General features: G+C 33.4%; 1 protein-coding gene across 1 annotated transcript in view; it reads right to left on the bottom strand.

Annotated features, from left to right (window-relative positions):
- The window catches only part of Cntn6 (contactin 6), a 312,209-nt gene that overhangs the window by 154,612 nt on the left and 137,393 nt on the right, over nucleotides 1–20,204 (bottom strand). The window contains exons 3-4 of the mRNA XM_063260270.1: nucleotides 19,632–19,758; nucleotides 13,903–14,078 (exon numbers count right to left, since the gene is read on the bottom strand). Coding sequence (XP_063116340.1) covers nucleotides 13,903–14,078; nucleotides 19,632–19,758 — 303 coding nt within the window. The remainder of the gene's footprint in view (nucleotides 1–13,902; nucleotides 14,079–19,631; nucleotides 19,759–20,204) is intronic.

Below are 20,204 nucleotides of genomic sequence, written 5' to 3'. Positions count from 1 at the left end.
GGTATGCAGAGCTCTGTGTAGGGGAAGATTTGGGCAGTAAGGGGTGACTTAGAAATTTTGGATTTATTTTTATACCTTGAATGAATAGGAATAAAAGTCTCATTAAGACAAAGATGCTGATGTCAAGAAAATACGTGGTTAAGGGTATGGATCTGGTGAGTGTGCCCGAGGACACTCCTACTCAAACACTCTCTTCTCTCCACCTAAGAATATGTGGAGCTGAGGGGAAGGAGAGTTCTACCCAGAGCACCACAGACTGTGACACTTACAATTGCTAACAGCAGAAAGAGATTTAGAGGATCGAGATGAGGTAACTGGGGTCACAAGTAGGACGTCTGTTACTGGGGAACACTTTGAATGGTAGATAATGGTTTCAAAGCCTGATTTCTATTGCCTGTTGGCCCTGGGTGTACACTTCTTGTGGGAATTTAAACAAACCCAGGAATTGCTTTGCATTGCGTCTGAGTCACTGGATGCATTATACTCCACTAGTACTAATATTTATATTAACAGTATTCAGAGTCCTCATTCAGACTTGCCAAAAAATTCATAAATTTTCAAGTGTGATCTAGCTGTATTGCAGATCTTTTTAAACAGAAAAAAATTATTTTCTAAATGAGTACTGGAACAGTGCAAGAGACAACAGAGAGCTTTCCAGAAGGCTGAGAGGCAGCTGGCAGAGAGTACAGGCCTCTAGCAGAGTTGTTTATATTTGATTACTTTTGGTTAATGTTGACAAAATAATTAAAATAAATCCTTTGTGCTCAAGGGGTAGGCCATAGTAAGAAGAGCTAGAATAGTTTGTTTGGATGGGATTTCTGGGAGAATTGAGGGAAGATTATATAATCTCTATTCATAAAATAAAAATTGATTTATGCAAAACACCTTATTAATATGTATGTGAAAGTAGATATCTCTACTGCACAATTCCCAAAAATAGAGGAAAAACACCCAGCAATTGACTTCTTAAATCATATCCGTAGACCTAGGCTCATCCTTATTTGCATTTCTGTCATGAGGGGAAACATTGCCTAGGAGGATAATATTTCTACTACTTTGGTTAATACTCAAGTATATTTTCCATGTATGTTACTGAGCAAGCATTTAGTATATTTGTTTTTTTTTTTTTTTAACTGAGCCTTCATTATATCTGGTGTGGGAATACAGGTTACCATTTGCTCTCCTTCTGGATTTTCAATTCTTCATATGTGCCTTGTGGTGGTTCCTATGTGATACTGTTAATGGGCAGGCTTTAGGCATAAACTGAAAGCTCTGTTTTATACTGCTTCTCATAGTTTGGAACTGAAGCAGCAACTTCAGTGTCACAAGGGAGCTCGTTAGAAATGTCATATGTTAAGTACCACTTTTGGTCTACTGAATCAAAATTTGTTTTTAAAATGATCCTCAATGGATTCATCCACATATTAAAATTTAATATAAATATTAGACTAGTTGAATGATTATAAAAGTAGTTAAAACAGAAACGTGGCACTAGATTCCACTTTCAGTATTTTCTAATGTCGTTGGGCACATGATTTCACTTCTCTGAATTTAATTTTTCTCATACATAAAATCAGGATTATATTACTGACTTTCATATGAGTGATAGTTTTGAAAATTATACTAGTTAATCCTTTTTAGAAGTGTTATGAAGTTGGGTTCTTTGGGGAAAATACATCCAGGGACGCATCCATCACAGAAGAAGTGCTCACTACAAAAAAGCTGAAATGCATATTGAAGTGTTTTATTTCTACAAATTCCCATCACTCATTCACTGGGTTGAAACGGGAGGCGGGCAGGTCATAGAAATGTACTAAAATCTGCTTGGGATGTGGGATGCCAACCTTGACAAACTTTCCTGTTGGAAATACGGAATGAGGGTTAACCTCATAAAAGCACACAGAGAAGGTTCAAAGGAAACACTGTACTGTAACCTACTTTTCTGAAATAGGTGAGTAGAAGCGCTAGAGTCATCATTTATGAGTTTGCTTTGAAGTTTAGTGAATTAAGTGACATCATCCAATGCCTGATTTAGGGGAACTTTGGATGCTGTTACAGCTACAACCAGAGATGAGGGCGGGAGTCTCCAGCCACAGCAGCACTGGCCATAGCGGCAGTCAACCAGGCCCATACTTTGGGAAATCTCCCAATGAGTGCTATGTGGAAAGCTTACTAAATTTCAGTATCTAGTAAATGGTTTGATGAAGATTCATGAGGTGAACTTTTGGATTTTAGAGTCGAGTGCTTAGGTTCACAGGAACAATTGTCGTATTATTTTTTTTCCTTTGTCTCTTCTCTCCTTCCTTTCTCCCTTTTTCACATTTTTATTCCATGGAAGACGTACTCCATTTTGCTTTGCTCTCTAGAAACTTCAACAGAGTAACTGGGTAAGACCTCACTGCATGATTTTTTATTCTTTTATTTTCTTTAAGTTTAGTTTATCATTTGAGCTTTATTTTTTTGTCCACATCATTTGCTTTAATAGCTATTAAACACCAAAACTTACTGTAAGTCTACACTAATTAATAGTGAGGCATTTAACAAATATACACAAATTAACAAAGAAAGAAAGAATAGAAAGCTCAAAAGGAATCCTAAATAGACACGCACAATTGATTTTCCTTCAGAGATGCTGGAAATGCACTATATTTTTAAAATGTGTACTGGATCAGTTAGAACCCTATAGAACATTTTTTAAAAAGTAACAGCCAGCACTCCATCTCTCATATCTGCATATCTGGATTTAGTCAATCTTAGTTCAAAAACATTAACAATAAATGCATCTGTACTGAACATGTACAGAACTTTCTTCTTGTTTTTATTCCATAAATAATATAGTCCAACAACCATTTACATTGTATTAGGTACTATAAATAACCTAGCAATGACTATACATTATGTATAAAAGCAAACATTATGTCATTTTATGTGAAGAACTTAAAGCAACCATATATTTTTTGTATCTGTAGGGGTCCTAAAATTAGTTCTCTGCTGTTACTAAGAATGCTGGCATAGTGAAATAATTTTATGCTATGATAATTAATTTCATGTACATTACCATTTTAAATATAAAATACAAAACAGTATACTACAGAAGATGATACAGGACAATATCATCAGAGGATCAGGATATGGGAAACAATTACAAAAAGTACAATTCCATATAGTAAAATAAAAAAAAAATAATTGGACTGTATCACTTTTAAGAATTTGTTCATCAGAAGTCATAATTAAAGGTATAAAAGTGGTTTCCTATATATAAAAGCTATAATGTGCTCATGTATTGAATCAGTCATTGAGAAAGAGATAAGTAATTCAATAGACAAATATAAAAATTTAGTGAGCAGTGCCTCATGGAGGGAAGAGTACTTCTCAGTAGCTAATTACATTAAAAAGTAAATAATTCCACTAGTTTTCAGGAAAAATCAATTAAACCAACATGAACTATTCTTTAATATCTTCAAAAAATGCTTAAATTTAGAAAGACTGATGATAACAACTGTTTTCAAGGAAGTGGAACAAAACATCGCTAGTACTCATGGATTTAAAAATTACAATGCATAACAGTCTGGTGTTGTTATTTAGATGATTCTCATGCTCTCTCGGTTGAGTTGTTACACTGTTCTATACCACATACAATAGAGACCAGCATTCATAATCATGCCAAGTGATATGTAAAATATATGCACAATAATATTCATAGAAAATTACATCTCTTTGTTCCTAGAAACAACTCGAAATTTTACTAGTAGCAGAAATAATATATCAGTTACCGTATAGTATATTCACACAGTAAAACACTACATATCAATGACAAGGAGTGAAACATACCTACCTAAAAGACCATGATGAATAACAGAAACAGAATCGGCTAAAGAGCCAGACTATAAGGAATATATCTTTAATATAATTAGTATAAAATTTCAGATGCCAGAGTAATTATAAATTTACAAGTCATACTGTAGCTCATCAGTGAAAAGGATGTGGGAGAAGTAATGGTAACTCAGGAATCAGAAGGGGAAGGCCTTCTGAAGGGTTAGAAATATTTTGTTTCTGAGTTTGTTTTACCACTGCTTCACTGAGCCGTCTGCACGTTTTTTGAACTTTCTTGTGTGCATTATACTTGAACGAAACAGGGTATACATTAATAATTTAAAATGTAAAAAGCAGTTCTATCAAAAATTTTTATTATTTGAATCTGTTTATTAAACACTTGGATATAATTCATTTTTAGATAATTTTGGTTATGTATTTGATAAAACAAATCCCTTACTTTATAATATTACCACCCCTACCATGACTTGGCCTGGGCATCTTCAACATGCAATTTTCTTTAAGCAGAACAAAAAGAATAGGTCCTGCTGAACATTATGGACAAGGGAGCATTGGGAGAAGACCTGAAATTTTAAAAAAGCATATTTTTGATAAGATATATGCCAACTTCTAGTAGTGATGACATGAAAAGAAATGAAGCTAAAGCATTGGATAATCTACTTCCCTACTGAGTTTTAAAAGAAATAATAATAGTGGCTTGTAATTTAACCATGTAACTGCTCACAACCTATTTGTTTTTTTAACCAAAGATGGAGCTATCATTTCATTAAGATATTCAGGATACTAAATTCATTGCAATATCGTTTAGTGCTCATTATCAACATGATAATGATACACAAATGCTAATTCATCAGCTTTCATTTATTTAAGTAGTTGAAAAAGTGTATTTTCCACACATGTTGTTTAGTTTTTTTCAGATGCATAAAAAAGGTTAAAAAGCATTTAGCATTTCACTCATAATTAGATACATATTAGCCACTTAATATACACTTCACAATTATCAGAGGCTTCATAATTTCAGAATGCAGTTTAAGTGTTCTTTTCAAAACTTTTCCTGGGTTTAACTTCTTTTCCAGATATAAATGTACTTTATCGTCAAATTGACAAGAACATGTATAACTTTTATACTTCACGTATATAATTTTTCAGTGACAATTGCAAATAATTAGGGTCCAAAAACTTTCAAATTTATTTCTGGATGTGAAGAATTCCCCACCCCTGTTTATATACAATTTGCACAAAAGAGAAAAAGAAATTATATATACTTCAAAGCTGAAAGTATTTTAGCAATTCTTCTGTAAAGTGTCAAAGACATTTACATTAATCTTTTACATTTTTCCTTATATTTTGCTATGGCTGGCGATTCCTGAGAACTTTATTTTATTTCCTCTACTCACAAAATAAATAAATATTTATTTTATTTTATTTTATTTATTTATTTATTTATTTATTTATTTATTTGTCTTTTTCCTTTTTATCGGTACCAGGGATCGAACTCACAACTGCTTGTTTGCAAGGCAGGCGCTTATGCTGCTGAGCTAAATCCCCAGCCCCATAAATATTTATTTTACAAAGTTTGAAATGGATTCTGAGAAATTCAGAGTTGACTAAAGTTTGGCTGAATTTGGGCAAGAAACATAGCTATCTCACCTTGAATTTCTATATGCGTAAAATGTGATTCAGAGTAGCTTACAGGTTTAGAGTAAGGATGAATGGCATTGCATGTGCATTCCAATGGCAAAGAAGTATGATGAACGTAAATGTCTACATGTTTATAACCTTTTAAAGGGCATTATTACTGCATTTAAACCTTGAACCACTGAAAATCAAACCCAAGATGTGTCATATCCATTCTTATCTCCACCACATAATTTCTTACAAGTCCTGAGATGGGAAACATCGTTCAATGTGAGTCCTCTGACTTTTATCACATCCTAATATCATTAATGGGTCAGAATAACATTTCTAAGGAAAAGTGTGTGATACATTGAACTACCTTTTCTAACACCCTAGACATATCTAAATGCACTAAACTCTGATGATTTTTGTGTGTTGTATTTCCTTGGGATCTCATCATATTCAATTATCCCTGTTTACAGATTAAAACTTGGGAATAAAAGCCTCATGCTGCTGGATCCAAGCCGGCTTTAGCCTCTGTGCTCTCCCACCATCATGCCTAAACTTTGCTGACCTCGACATCTTTTCCTCAATACTAGAGGCTTCTTTATACATCCATATTTCCTTTGAAGCCTGTGAGATTTCAGTGCCCTTTCTCATTTCATTTCTGAATCTGGAACACAAACTAATATTTCAAAATTCAATTCAAGTTTTTATTTGCTATCCTTCTGTCCAGACCAGCTTCAAACTATTTCTCACTCTGGACTGTTAGGGTCAAGTTGACTTCTCTTACTTCACATGTTTATTGTTTTGTTTTCTTTTTCGTGTTCTGAAGATTGAACTCAGGTTCCTTGCATTAAGCTACGTCAATAACCCTTGCTTACTTTTTATTTTGAAGTACTTTATCACTAGGTCATTAATTTGGGCAGGCTGGCCTCTAGCTTGGGATCCACTTGCCTCAGAATCCCACAGTGCAGGCTACCTGACGCTTTTATTGAGGTGGTGCAAAAGGTGGTAATGGCAAGAAGTCTACACTCAATTACCTGTATTTGAATATTAACTTCGCCACTATTTTTTGATATCAGACAAGTAAATTCATTCTTCTGTGCCTCAATCTGCCTATCTGAAAATGGAAATTTTGATCATCTCAGTGCATCATTATGAGGATCAATGGAGTTAATCACATAATGAATTTGCAATGATGACTGCCATAATGTCCGTTGTAACTTCGGGCAATCCTTTCTGTCTCTCTCTCTCTCTCTCTCTCTCTCTCTCTCTCTCTCTCTCTCTCTCTGTTGTGTTTTGTTTTTGTTGTTCATTTTTCACTGCAGTTAAGGTTTCACCTATCTGCTTTGTGAACACAGGAAGTAGCTGTCTCTTATTTATCACTTAATCTTCAGGACCTAGCACTGTGCTTGATACTTGTGAATTAAGTATACTTGACTACTCAGTGGATGAATAAATAATTAGTCAGTTAGGAGGCACCTGTCTAGTTGGCTCTCCTTCCACAATAGTGAAGCTAACGTTTTAAAAATCGTATCTCTGATCAAATATTAAAGAGTGCAGGGTGAAAATATCTTACTCACAACTGAGTTTTATGTTATTTTTTATTTATTTTCAAAGAGAGTAAAATTAAACATAACCAAACAGAACAAAATAGATCATAACAATGTAAGAGTCACAGATTTCAAAGCAAGACAACTGGAGATCTTCATTGTCTGTCATATTGTCTCTAGTTTTCTTCCAAATAGTTGTCCATATCTTCACATATCTACATATAAAACCAAATAAAAACCAAACAGTGTAAAAATGATCAGAACAGGATGATGAAGGTATTTTTGGTCTTCAAGATCAGACAATAAGGAAGTCAACAATGGCTTCCATAATGTCTCTCATTCTCTTCAAAATAGCTGTCCATACCTTCATGTATGTTGAAATTAAATAAAACAAAACAGACTAAAATCACTCTGAACAAAGAATAGTAGTATTTCTGGATTTCACATCATGATACTACGGAATTAGCACTGGGTACCTTACTGTCTCTTTTTCATCAAAGTAGCTGCTCATTTCATCGTGCATTATATTATTGACTTTCATAAACTTTTTAGAAGTTCTATGCATGCATGAGTCACTACATGTATACCTGTCATTTCTGTATAAGCAGAAAAGCAAAGCAAAACAAAACAAAAATAAATAAATTATTAGAAAAACAAGAAACAAAAAAGAAAATAGCAAAGAGCCCAAAACAGTGACAATATAAGCCCTCAAAACAAGGTGGTGTGAGCATAACTAGGGTTGTTATTTTACATAATGATCTTCAAGAGTTCCTCAGATAACTATACAGTAATATGTATAATTGTTCCAGTCCTATGAAATTTAACTATTTTGTTCCGAGATCTGATAAGAGTTTGTAGTGCAATCATCTTAGCTAGGCTAAGTGTGTTTATATAATTTTAGACATTTTTTCTTTCACCTTCCTTTTTTTCCCCTCATTTTCCTCGAGATGTTAATTTTCCCCTTTAAGTAGATTCTTATCCTTTCACTGTAATTATTGAGTTTTTTATGTTTCATGTAGTCTTATCATTTCTTACACTAGGAAGACGATATAGTATTTACACATGTGAGTTTGATTTATGTCATTTATTAGTATGGTCTCAAGTTGTATCTATTTACTTATAAATATTTCAATGTGATCATTCTTTATCACAGAGTAGTACTCTGTTTTATAAAAATGCCTCATCTTTTTATTCATTCCTCAGTTGATGAGCATTTAGGTTGTTTCCAAGATATGGATATTACAAATTGTGCTGCTACAAACATGGGTGCACATAGCACTGCGGTATGAGGTTTTCAGTTCTGCTGGGAATATGCCCAGAAGTGGGATAGCTGGGTCAAATAGGACCTCCAATCCAGCTTTTTGAGGAATCTCGGCTGATCTCCACTCCCACCAACAGTACAGAAGAGTTTCTTTTTCCCTGCAGCCTCTCCAGCATTTGTTGTTGGTAGTTTTCTTGATACTGTCCATTCTTTCTGGAGTGAGATAGTTGTTTTAATTTGCATTTCTCTAATGACCAATGATGTTGAATGTTTTTTCATGTATATATTTGCCATTTTTCATGTATGTATTTCATGTATGTATTTGCCATTCACCTGAGAACTGTGTATTCATCTCAGATGCCCATTTTTGGAATGGGTCTTTGAATTTTGGGGATCTGATTTTTTAAAAATTCATTATATATTCTAGACATAAGCCCTTTGACTGAGAGACTGTTTACTAAGATTTTTTCCCTGTGTGTGTGTGTGTGTGTGTGTGTTTTGGCTATGCTGCAGATTTATTTGACATGCAAAAACTCTTTAATAGGATGCGATCCCAATTATTGATTCTGTGAAGCACTTGGCATGCGGTTTGATACTTGTTCATGAATTCTCTACCTACACCAGTATCTTCAAGATTTCTACCTAATTTGTCTTCCAACAAATTTAGTGTTTCTGTTTTAATATTTAGATCTTTTGGGGCTGGGGATTTAGCTCAGCGGCATAAGCGCCTGCCTTGCAAGCAGGCAGTTGTGAGTTCGATCTCTGGTACTGAAAAAAATGAAAAAGACCAAAAAAAAAAAAAAAATTAGATCTCTTATCCCTTTAGACTTTAGTTTAGTACATGGTGATAGGCAAGAGTTGAGTTTTAGTTTTTGGCATATGGAGAGCCAATTTTTCCAGCACCATTCATTGAAGAGACTATCTTTCTTCCCATGGATGTGTTTGGCCATGTTATCAAAGATAAGGTGGCTGAGTGTGCCTGTAGTTGTAGTTATATCTTCTAATTTATTAGGTTGATCTTCAGGTCTGTTTTTATTCCAGCACCTTGCTGATATTTTCACTATAGCTTTGTAGTATAATTTTAAGTCAGGGACTGTGATGCCTCCTGCCTTGCCTTTGTCCAGATGAATTTTAGGAGTGATTTCTCTAGTTCTGTGTGATATGCTAGTGGCATTTTGATTGGAATTGCATTAAATCTGTAAGACAATTTTGAGAGAATGCCCATTTTCACAATGTTTGTTCTTATCCATGAACAAGGGATGTCTTTCTGTTTTCTGAGGCCTCTTCAATTTCTTTTTTCAGGTTAGGCTAATTTTTTATCATTTTAATGTAGAGTTTTCTAAGGACTTCCAAAAAATAAAGCTTAGTGAAATTTTAGGTCTCTAAAAAAAAAAAAAAAAAAAAAAAAAACTCTCTTATTTTCTCAAGGATGACATTTTAAATAGCAATGACAGATGCAATGTTTTCTCACACACGTGCAGAGTAATTCATCAATATATATATGAAAGAAAGAAATCTAGATTCAACCTTTACCACTAAAGGCCTTAAATATAAAAATAATTCATGCAGATACAAAAGATTTGAAAAGGCGAAATGGCTTTCTCACTCAATGTTTTTTTATTTATGTATTTATTTATTTTACCAGAAATCAAACTCAGGATCTTGAGGTTGCCTGGCTGTCACTGTACTGCTAAGTTGTATCCCTGGCCCTAGTTTTATCACTCAAGAATGCCAAGGTTCTAACAGAAGCATCTGGTGACTAGCCAACTGGTGAAGATGCTTCAGGTCTGAGTTTGGGTGCAGGAAGAAGGGACCTTTATTGGTTACCTAGCTGGTTAAAGAAAGGTAGGATTTATGAAAATATTTTGACATAGTAGAAACTTTTTATACGTGGGTCACATTTCAGGATGGTTTCATGATTTGATGATTCACAATGAGACAGGGCATTATAGTTTATGTCTAGAATCAACTCAGAGTCTGCTTTTGTATTGCTGAGCATCAAAATAAAAGTTACAAACAAAATCCACCAATTGCCTGTGGTCTATTCAACTTCAGAGTCTCTCCCAAGTAAAAGAGGGTTTTGAAAAACTATTTATAAGTCTATTTATTGTAATGGTCAAAGCAACATTACAACGTTACCCAAAGTAGCGCAGTAAACTTCCAACAGATGAGAAAAAGAGGAGTTGAAATATTTTTAGTTTGATGCCTAGTTTTGTTTTTATCTATGAGTATTGATAAGAGTGAAACTTCTGGGCCCAGTTTTTTCATCAGCAAGTAAATTAAATACATCATATTAGAAGTTTATTGTCTGTATCATCTTTGATTCTTCACAAATAGAGCCAGAATCAAGGATGCATGTGCATAAGACTCCTTGAGGAAATAATAGCAGGAAAAAGACTGAGATAGAAGTAGAATACAGCAAAGGAAAGAGCTAAACAAGAAGAATGCTGGGGTCAGGGACTTAGCTAAGTGGCTAAGGTGCTTTCCTAGTAAATGTGAGGTTGTGAGTTCCATCTCGGATCAAAAATAAATAAATAAAAAGAAAAAAAAAAAAGAAAAGAGTTCTCATCCATACCACTACTTGGGTAGTTTTAACCCAAACACATGGGGAGGTGTGGGACATTAGATGTAGAGAAGAGATAGCTGTAGACACTAGTCTTTGGGGAAGGACTTATGGCTAACGAAGAAGAATGTGAACAAGGAGCAAGACCACCCACAGACTTACTGTGAAACTGCTTATCATCTAGATATGAAATTTTATTTAGATAATTATTGTACCATTAGTAATAAAACAGAAAAAGAAAACTCCCATGACATGTATAGGCAGTATCTGAGAAGTACTCAGTATTGTTACATGAGGAATATGACACTTATGATATGAATTCTTCTTTATTATACATTCAGGTTTCTACATATTCTATCTAATGACACCTTACAGAAAACCTTAGAGTCAGTGAGCTTCAAGCTTCAAACCACTAAAATGGAAACAAAAGTATCTGCCTTCTATGTTTATTTCCCAGCTTAAGAGAGATGATATACACATGCCAAAGCATCTAAAGTCTTGAAAACTAAAGAACAAGAAACTGGTCCAGATGATGCTTAAGAATGTGAACTAGAAGCATTTCTAAGAGAAACTGTAAGAGTGTTAAATTTTCAGATGTTTGGTCAAGTTAAGAGAAATAATAAGTAGTAAGAAGAATTAGAGGTGTCATTTTCCTAGCATTCACACAAATCAGGGACTTCAGTTAATTGGGGTCCCTAGCCTATGTAGTAGATCCTGCTGCATTTCTTACTCTATCAGTTTAATAACACAGGTTTCAGGATATTGAGAAGTGGCCCAGTTTCTTCCTGCTAAGTATGTGACAGAGATAAAAACTTAACTCAGATATATCCATACCACAAATTCTAGCACTGAACAGTTCATTGGTATTCCATCAAAGATCTTTTCAGCAAAACAACAGTTAAAAATTTATGAAGGTAGCCATGAAGAATTGAAATTGGGAGGGTAATATCCTTCATGTCCTTCAGGAAATTTCCACTTCGTTGCAGGCAACAATTCAGGCTTTGCTTTTTCTGTATTAACACGCTGGTGATTCTCACTCTGGATGCAGCAGAAAATACTTCAGACTGACAAAACCAGAGCTACTTTGGAGAAGACACAGTTACGGTAGCTCTTCCTTTTAGTTTTTCAAATGTAGGTCTTAGAATATAAGATCCTTTAACTTTGTAGAAGAAATTTCAATTAACGGACATAGGTCATTTTATTTCTGCATGAATAGTACTGAAAAAGCTCTTAAGGATCAACAGCTATGTACATCTAGCCCCAAAAAGAAGAACAAAAAATTATGAAGAGACGGAAGAGCTGGCAAGGACATGAAAATCGATTTTCTCCATTCAGTTGGAAGCATTTAATTTCTTCTTAATTTAATTTTTCTTATTCTTTTTTGCCAAAAATAAGATATTTTAACTATGCAAACTTCTAGTCGCATGCATTTTTTAAAGTAGAAAGGATAAATTAAAATAACAGAGAATTTAAGAGGTATTTTTGTTAAGAATTAGTATGTAAGAAGAAACATACGGCTATATAGAGCACAGTAACTTAATTTAGATGTAAGTATTCAATTGATTTAAAAAATGGATAGAATACATAATTCTAGAGAAACTTAGTAGCAGAGCAAATAAATACTACATCCTTTATGGAATCTAGTTTATAGGAAGTCAAACTTACTGTTACAAAATTTGATTCAAATCATATGTACCCTCTACAGAGATCTCCTTACAGAAATCTCCTAAGCAAAAGAATTAAATAATTACTATGACAGAATCATTCAAAGTCTCTGGTAAACTTATTTCTTCCTATAACATATTATTTTTCTTCCTATTATTTATTCAAATGGTTATTTTTAGCTGAAATTTTCATGATTATCTTCAAAATCCAAAGTCTTAAAGTTCCATTAACCTTTGTCCTCTCATATTCTTAGATAAATAAACATATATGTTGTTCTTATGTACACAGATACAAACACATTAAGATATAATTAGCAACATGTGCATGTGTTTCTGCATATAAATGTATGTGTCTATCTTTATCTCTGTCTGACTGTCTATCTATCTATGTATCTTCAGAAACAAGGGCTTACCCTATATGGTCATCATACTCAGGCAGAACTGCATATAGAACATGGGATCTGTAGTATAGAACAATTGTTAGAACATGAGATTTGCAATGAGAAACAGACCCAATTACAGATTCATATATCTGCTGATGACTGAAGCAGTTCTACAGGGTGGGCTTAGGTACACATTTATTAAGAAAATTTAAAGGCATTTGGCTTTTTAAAGTAACAGACATTATAGACATTTGCTTGATCCCTCACAGTGTAGCAGCTAACATATTGGCTCTCTTGTATAGCCTCTGAAGTACAGGGTCAGGAAAAATGCAAGCCTTCAACATCAACAGATATAATTACTTTCAAACAAGGCTTATATTGAATCCAATATGAAACATTTTAGTTCCTGGAAACACTCTATATAAAGGATATAAGATGCAATTTGTCTACTGTTCGTCTGCTAATGTCCCGAAATGTCACCAAGGTAATTACTTGGATGACATTTATGTGATGCAGCTGGACATTGTTACAGTTAATATAAAGCCTGCCTTTGGCAACCACTTTATTTCCGCCTACATCACACTGTGTCACACTGTAGGTGTATGATCACTTTTCCTGGAAGAATACTAGCCTCCCTCAATGACATCTCCACACTGTGTTATTTCTTCTTTTCCCTCTGCACAACAATATTCAACATAAAACAAAAATTTGAAAAAGGATAATAATATAATATAATAAATGCTTATTTCAAAGTTGTATCTGGAACATTTAGAGATGTTTCTAAAAATAATTTACAAAGTACAATAACATTAATATTTTATGTTCATTTCCTGTTTTTGAAACATTTCTATTTTCCACAGGAGGCTAGATTCACAAAATGCATACTGTCAAAAATTTATACAATCATAAATTTGTATCTGTTCTTGAAAAGCAGATGAATGGCAAAGCTATATATATATATGTTATATATGTTATATTTTTATAGACAAAGGGGCCCAGATTCCTCCAGTCCCCACAAACTCACAAGCAAACTGGAGCTTCGCCTTCCGACTCAGAATTGTTCCCAAAACATTGGTAGCCAGGCACTGGTATGTACCAATATCTTGATCTGTGTGGGGGCTACTAATGGCCAATCTGCCCCCATCCAACTTGTAGTGATAATTCCTGGTAAAATCAATATAGGTACCATTTTGCTTCCATCTGTAAAGACAAAAGATCAAATAATACTTATAGCTACACAGTCAAAAGCTATTTGACTTAAAAAGCATTCAGCTTTAATTTCTGCAAACATTAGAACAAAAAGTATCTACTAGTGGATGTAATCTACTAGTTTCTCCCAGAAAAACTGTGATACTGATAAACAGGTTACTTGAAAACTCTTGTACTCCTTAAAAATTGTAAGCATTCACCTAAATGTGTACAAAGAAATAACAAATCTCTTTACACAAGAAATAAAAATTAGACATTCAGTCAGTAAAATTAACCATCCTATTCTTTTAGAGACTTTTCAAATATTATATACCATCACTGAACTCTCACAAATGATACTGCAAAATTGAGTGTCAAAAATGATTTAGAGATAGAAATCCAACAAGGATGTATTACACATGGCACAAAGAATACCAGCAAAGATTTTACAATGTCAATTTGATACTGACAGCAAAACAATAATAACCTGACTACCTCAGAACACTATTATCTCTGTTAGTCTGTTGTATGGAAAATTAATCATGTTGAAAATATTTCACTGGTACTTAGGAATGTCAACCTAAAATTATATGTTAGCAAAAAAATGCAGCTTGAGAAGTTTTTATTTGAGGACAAAAAAGTCTTGAGGCTTAGCTATTTGTCAATAATCCTTTAATACATGAATTAAACAGCTGAAATGCACAGGAATAATATTAATCTTCAAAGCAATATACATTTAGGAATTCTATTTGGTTATTTTAAAACAAGTGAATAATTGGTCATCATTTTTAATCAGATTCATTACCTCTTCCTTGTATTTCCTAATTCTAGCAAAATTTCCAAGTACTTTATGTGTGAAGACTATATACATTCCTAGAGTACAAACTATGTATAGTCACACAACCCATTTAAGAAACAGGCATTTAAAAATAGTGAATCTTGAAAACCAGTGAGGGAATGGACAAGTAAGTATCTTTCCCACTCATTGCTAGGTTTATGGCTGAGGTATCTGCAATGAAAAACAGATGAATAAGTGAAAAATATTCTGATACATTTAGTATAAATTTTTTATGAGATGGGAGACTTTAGAAAGAGATGCAAAATGCAGATAAACCTGCACATTTTCCCACAAAGTTTGACCAAGTGTAGACAGCTCTTGGAAAGAGTAGAGTAAAATCTAACGATAATAAGCTAGATGTGAGGGACATAGGAAGGCCTGCTTTTAAGATTCTTTTTGTGTCTCTGAGTCTTTTTAGATGAAGATTTTCCTTTCTTCTGGGTATAGAAAAGGTGTCTTTAGGTGAAGTTTTTGTGACTTGATTTGAGGAAAAAGGATGAGGGGGAGGGAAGAGTGATCTTCATGTTTTTATTATTTTTCCAAATGCAAAGGTGTCATTTTTGGGATAAAGTATCCTTAACTCTATCATAGTTACTTAGAAAAAACAAGGTAATGAATGATCTTTTGTATGCAATATAGTTAATTTATGAAACATATGTTTAAGAATGTACTCCAGCTTTGCAATGATTCTATCCCTTAAAATGAAATTATCAAATACTTTGATGGAGCTTGTTAATCATAGAAAATAAATGATATTTTATGAAATTATTTCTAATGAATTTTAGGAGCACCTTGAAATATTTGAAGAGAATCTGACAAACACCTATCAAAGTAGCAAAGAAATTTGAACTTAATTAATTCACTACCCTATTAAAGATGGGAAGTGATAGATCAAATATCAAATCAATCATAGATTGTGAACAAATCTCATTACTTTTAAATTATTTAGTTACATCCTGTATACCTCAAACTTCTCTTTAATAAAATGAATTTGAAAGAATACAAAGAGTACACTTCAATGCCCTGAATTTTATACTATTTTTTTCTATAGGAATTTGTTCAGACTGCTTCTTCTTCTCCGTGCTGGCATAAGAAAAAAAATTTTTTTTTCCTTTTTATGTCTGTCTGAAGAGGCTAATATTCTCCTTGTCCAAGCTGCAATACTGTCTCTCATGATTTGCTTACAGGGCATGGTTTCGAGCCTCCATCTTCCCAATCATCTTCAAAGCAAAGGATATACCATACTTAGTTTGCCAGCTCTCCTTAATTTTGGAATCAATCACTGAAATAACTGCTGTCATCATTACATGCTCCTAATTAAGCCCAGTAATTGTTTTTCAACACAAATTCAAAGTTGTTGGCTTAGCTGCAGCAAATGAATTTTTCACAGTATCCCAGTAATCATTCTAATCACTACGGTACAATGATTGTTAAACTGTGCATATAGATCAGGGCCTTAGCTCCTGGTGTGGGCTTTGTCCTAATTAATATGTTTAAATCAATAGAGAAAGAGTATCAATGAATTCAAGTGATTTTCATACACGTGTTACTGTTAGTTTTGCATATCAGTAGTATTTTCCTGTGATGAAATCTAGGAAATATGTCTTAAGTAATTATTGTAAGCATGTGAATTAATATATTAGTTCCAAAAAGTATAATGGATTTAACCTAAAATCTTGATCTTTTGTTGAGGAGCAGTCTACATTCAGTAGTTTTGTCATGTGCTAATGACTGGGGGATACGTATTCGCTAATGTAAGTGTGCATGTGTATGTTCATGTGCATGTGTGCATGCATGTGTGCTTTGCAAAACTTAGCACTATTTAAGCACTTGTTACAAATGACTCTTTCAGACCCAGACCTCTGAAGGAAAACTCTGAAATCTAAAATTTAAGTCTCTTTTGCTGAATGTAATGCATAGTAAATATGGAACTTTTACTGTGTGGAAGGAGTTCAGAGTACTGTGTGGAAGCAGTTCAGCTCTGACATTCCTGTGCTGGGTATTCTTGGACACAAATTGGGTTTGATTTCTTCAAGTTATTTCCATCAGTTAAAAATAACTTGCAAAATAATATATATCCTGCTTTATTTTATGAAGTTAAAATGAGGTAGAAAACTAAATCAGAATGGTAAAAAGGTCAAGTGACAACTGTTATGATTTTGACTCAGAGGCTAAAAGATGCTTATTTCTTTAAAAATGATTTTAGACAAATTGTTCTTATATTTCCCAAGTCTGGCTTTTAGTATCACTAGTCTCTACAGGAGATTTCATTTGCTATACTACATTTACTAAAAGAAAGATACACCACATTCCTTTAAGAACTAGAGGAAGAATTAAAATTTGGTACTATAATCTTACTTAATTTTTTCCCAACAATAAATTTCACATGAATTTTCTTTATTTTTTAAAAATGTTATAAAGGAAAGCATTCTCTATGGATAAAAAGCTGATACCTAGAAAGAAAGGATTAGTTCAAGGTCACATGGAATAACAATATTGTGACTAGAAGTGTTAATTCTTAGCTCTAAATGTCTTGTTTTATTGTTGTGCTTTATACAGTACCCTACAAATTTCAGATAGTGCTGGAATTTGTAAGCATGAATTTTTTTCACTTTAATGCACAGGCATTTGCATACCATCTAAGGTAAATAGGGTTATGAATGAGATTTTAAAATATAAATTATAAAGTGTCATAATGATAAAGAAGAAATTTAACTCCTGACTTGTCAGATGCCAAAAATGCCAATTTCATAGCTCCACAACATTGAGGAAATAAATCTCAAACCAAAGGAAGAAATCAAAGAGATTTATTGGAAATGAGAAGAAAAGTTCTGGGATTTCTAGGAAAGGTCTGGAGCGGGGCAGGGCACTGAGGCCCTTTGTCCGGTGTAATGTATATAGCAAAGCCACAACATAGCTACAACATGACTGAGACTACAATCAATCTATAGAATTATAAGTATAGCCACTAAGTGAATATTGATCCAACAGGAAAACAAATAACCTGGCAAGGGTATATGAAGAGAACGAAGCATTTTGTGAAGGAGAGGATGGGTCGGGATGTTCTGCCAACTCTCGGGTGTACCTAACGCCTATCTGGGCTCACTGTCCAGGTGCTGCTAGCTGCAGGATAATCTCAAGTTGTTCATCTCTAAGAAGGTCACAGGCCTTGTTACTGCTTTCTGATGCTGAGGTCTGGCTCCTTAGATTTGCTTTCAGTCATAAACCTTATGACTTTATTTTTTGCGCTGACTTCCCCGGGGCCTAGTCCCTCTCTGGCTGTATATTAATTTCTATCTAACTTTGCTGCCTATAGTTACATTAAACCCCAATTTCACCTCTTGTTGCTAATTTATATTATCCAAAATACCTCTGCTCTTTGTTTTATCATCAATGCAACTGGGTCCGTGTCTGACATGCAGCCATTAAAGTTTTAATGCTTACTTTATTCCTTTTCCAAAACCTAAGAATATTTAGTATTTAATATAGTACAAGCCAGATTATTGAGATAAGGAATAAGAAGTTAAATTACTTATCTTCAGTAACCTAGTTTACACATATCTAAGAAACATAAGCCATTGAACATTACAATTTCGAATAATCTTCATAACAAGATAGTGTAGAGATACATTTATTTTTGTACATGTATATAATTTAGCTAATTAATCTAGGAAATGTAAAATCAAAGTGATACATACACACAGATTGTATTTACTGTAACTTAAAAAATTCAAAACAACTGTCTTATTTCCCTAAAACAGACTAAAATTGCTACCTTTTATGTAGTAACTGAGTTCCTAAAAAGAATTCCAGAAAATGCTTTTAAAACCTTAGATACACAAATATCATTTTAATGTTTATTCTTCTTTTTGCTAGATTTATTTAAATTTCATAAAACTCAGTAAAATATCCTTATAATTTACACAAACATAATTTATACAGGCATACATTTTTACCCATAATGTGGATCAAATTTCTAGCTTTTCTGCAACTGTATAAAAAGAAAAAAAAAAACTATTACTGACCCTTCTTCCCTACTATTTCATAGGTAATATATTGGAAATGTTAGGCAGCTAGGCTTCCCAGTAATAGAAAACAACTCTGTGTATATGTGTGTGCACATAAAATGTTCTTTCTGTCTTTGAAGATATTTATCTATCCGAAACTTATTTTTTTTCTAAAATTAGTGGATTTATGTGAAAACCATCAGAAGTGCAGGTATCGAATTTTATAAAAAGTAACATAAATTTAAATTTCTACTTTAATGTTCATATGTGGCAATTGAGGCATTAGTCCCAAATCTGTATAGGGATGGGGAATGCATAAAGGTATTGTATGGAATGCTTCAAATCGAGGCAATACATCCTTCTTTTTCCTTTATGTCATTCTTTCTCCTGTTATCTATTTTTCTTCTAATGTTGCCTTCTTTATCTTTTTTTTCTTGTTCTCAGTTCTAACTGCAGTCTGAGAAGAAATGTAAGCAAGCCTAATCAATGAGATAAGAGACAGTGATTACCTGGAAGTGCAAATTGGGGGTAATTATTGCCCGAGGGAACAATTTTGGGTGCTGAAAAAAAAAATATATATATAGTGGGCACATGGTTGTGTATCAGTGGACAACGCCTGGAGCTCAACACTTAAATTAGAAAATTTAAGCACTTTGTGGCATATATTTTACATCAGTGATAAAGAAACAAGTGAAGTAGTGACCAGAGATACGATTTTACCTATAATGGGGTGAAGGATAACCGCTAGCAGCACAATTCAGGATGATTTCAGATCGTGATAAATCCAAAGGAAAAATGACATCTTGTGGTTCCTGAGTAAAAATAGGTCTGCTCCACCGACCTTCTCCTGGAAACAGAAGAGAATCTCAGGTAAAAAACTTTTCCCTGCCACCAGTCCATGTGTATATTAAATATCAATCTACACACATTTTAAAACACAATTCTTTATTTGGAAACAATCTCAAATTTAAAATGTTGCAAAGATGATGCAGAGAAAAGATTTTTCTAAACCACGGAGAATAATTTGTTAACACATCTTTATTTACTCTAAATAAAATAGCTTATAATTCCTGCAAAGAAAGGACAGTCTTGTACACAATTTCAGTGAAACTAATCATACCCAAATTAACACTGACTCATGCTTAACATTTAATCTATTAGCCCCATTTCACAATTCTTCCTGGTAAAATCTTTTATAACAAAAGGATTCAGTTTAAAATCATAAATTTTATTTATCTGTTTTATCTTTCTGCTGTTGTCTCTTTCAATTTGGAATCCCTCTTTAGTCTCTCT

Source organism: Cavia porcellus, unplaced genomic scaffold (assembly GCF_034190915.1).
Source record: "Cavia porcellus strain 051 isolate PalLab524CR breed Dunkin Hartley unplaced genomic scaffold, mCavPor4.1 scaffold_13, whole genome shotgun sequence".
In the NCBI taxonomy this organism is placed as follows: Eukaryota; Metazoa; Chordata; class Mammalia; order Rodentia; family Caviidae; genus Cavia; species Cavia porcellus.
The sequence above is the reverse complement of the archived record's forward strand: the minus strand, read 5'-3'. Positions and strand labels throughout refer to the sequence as shown.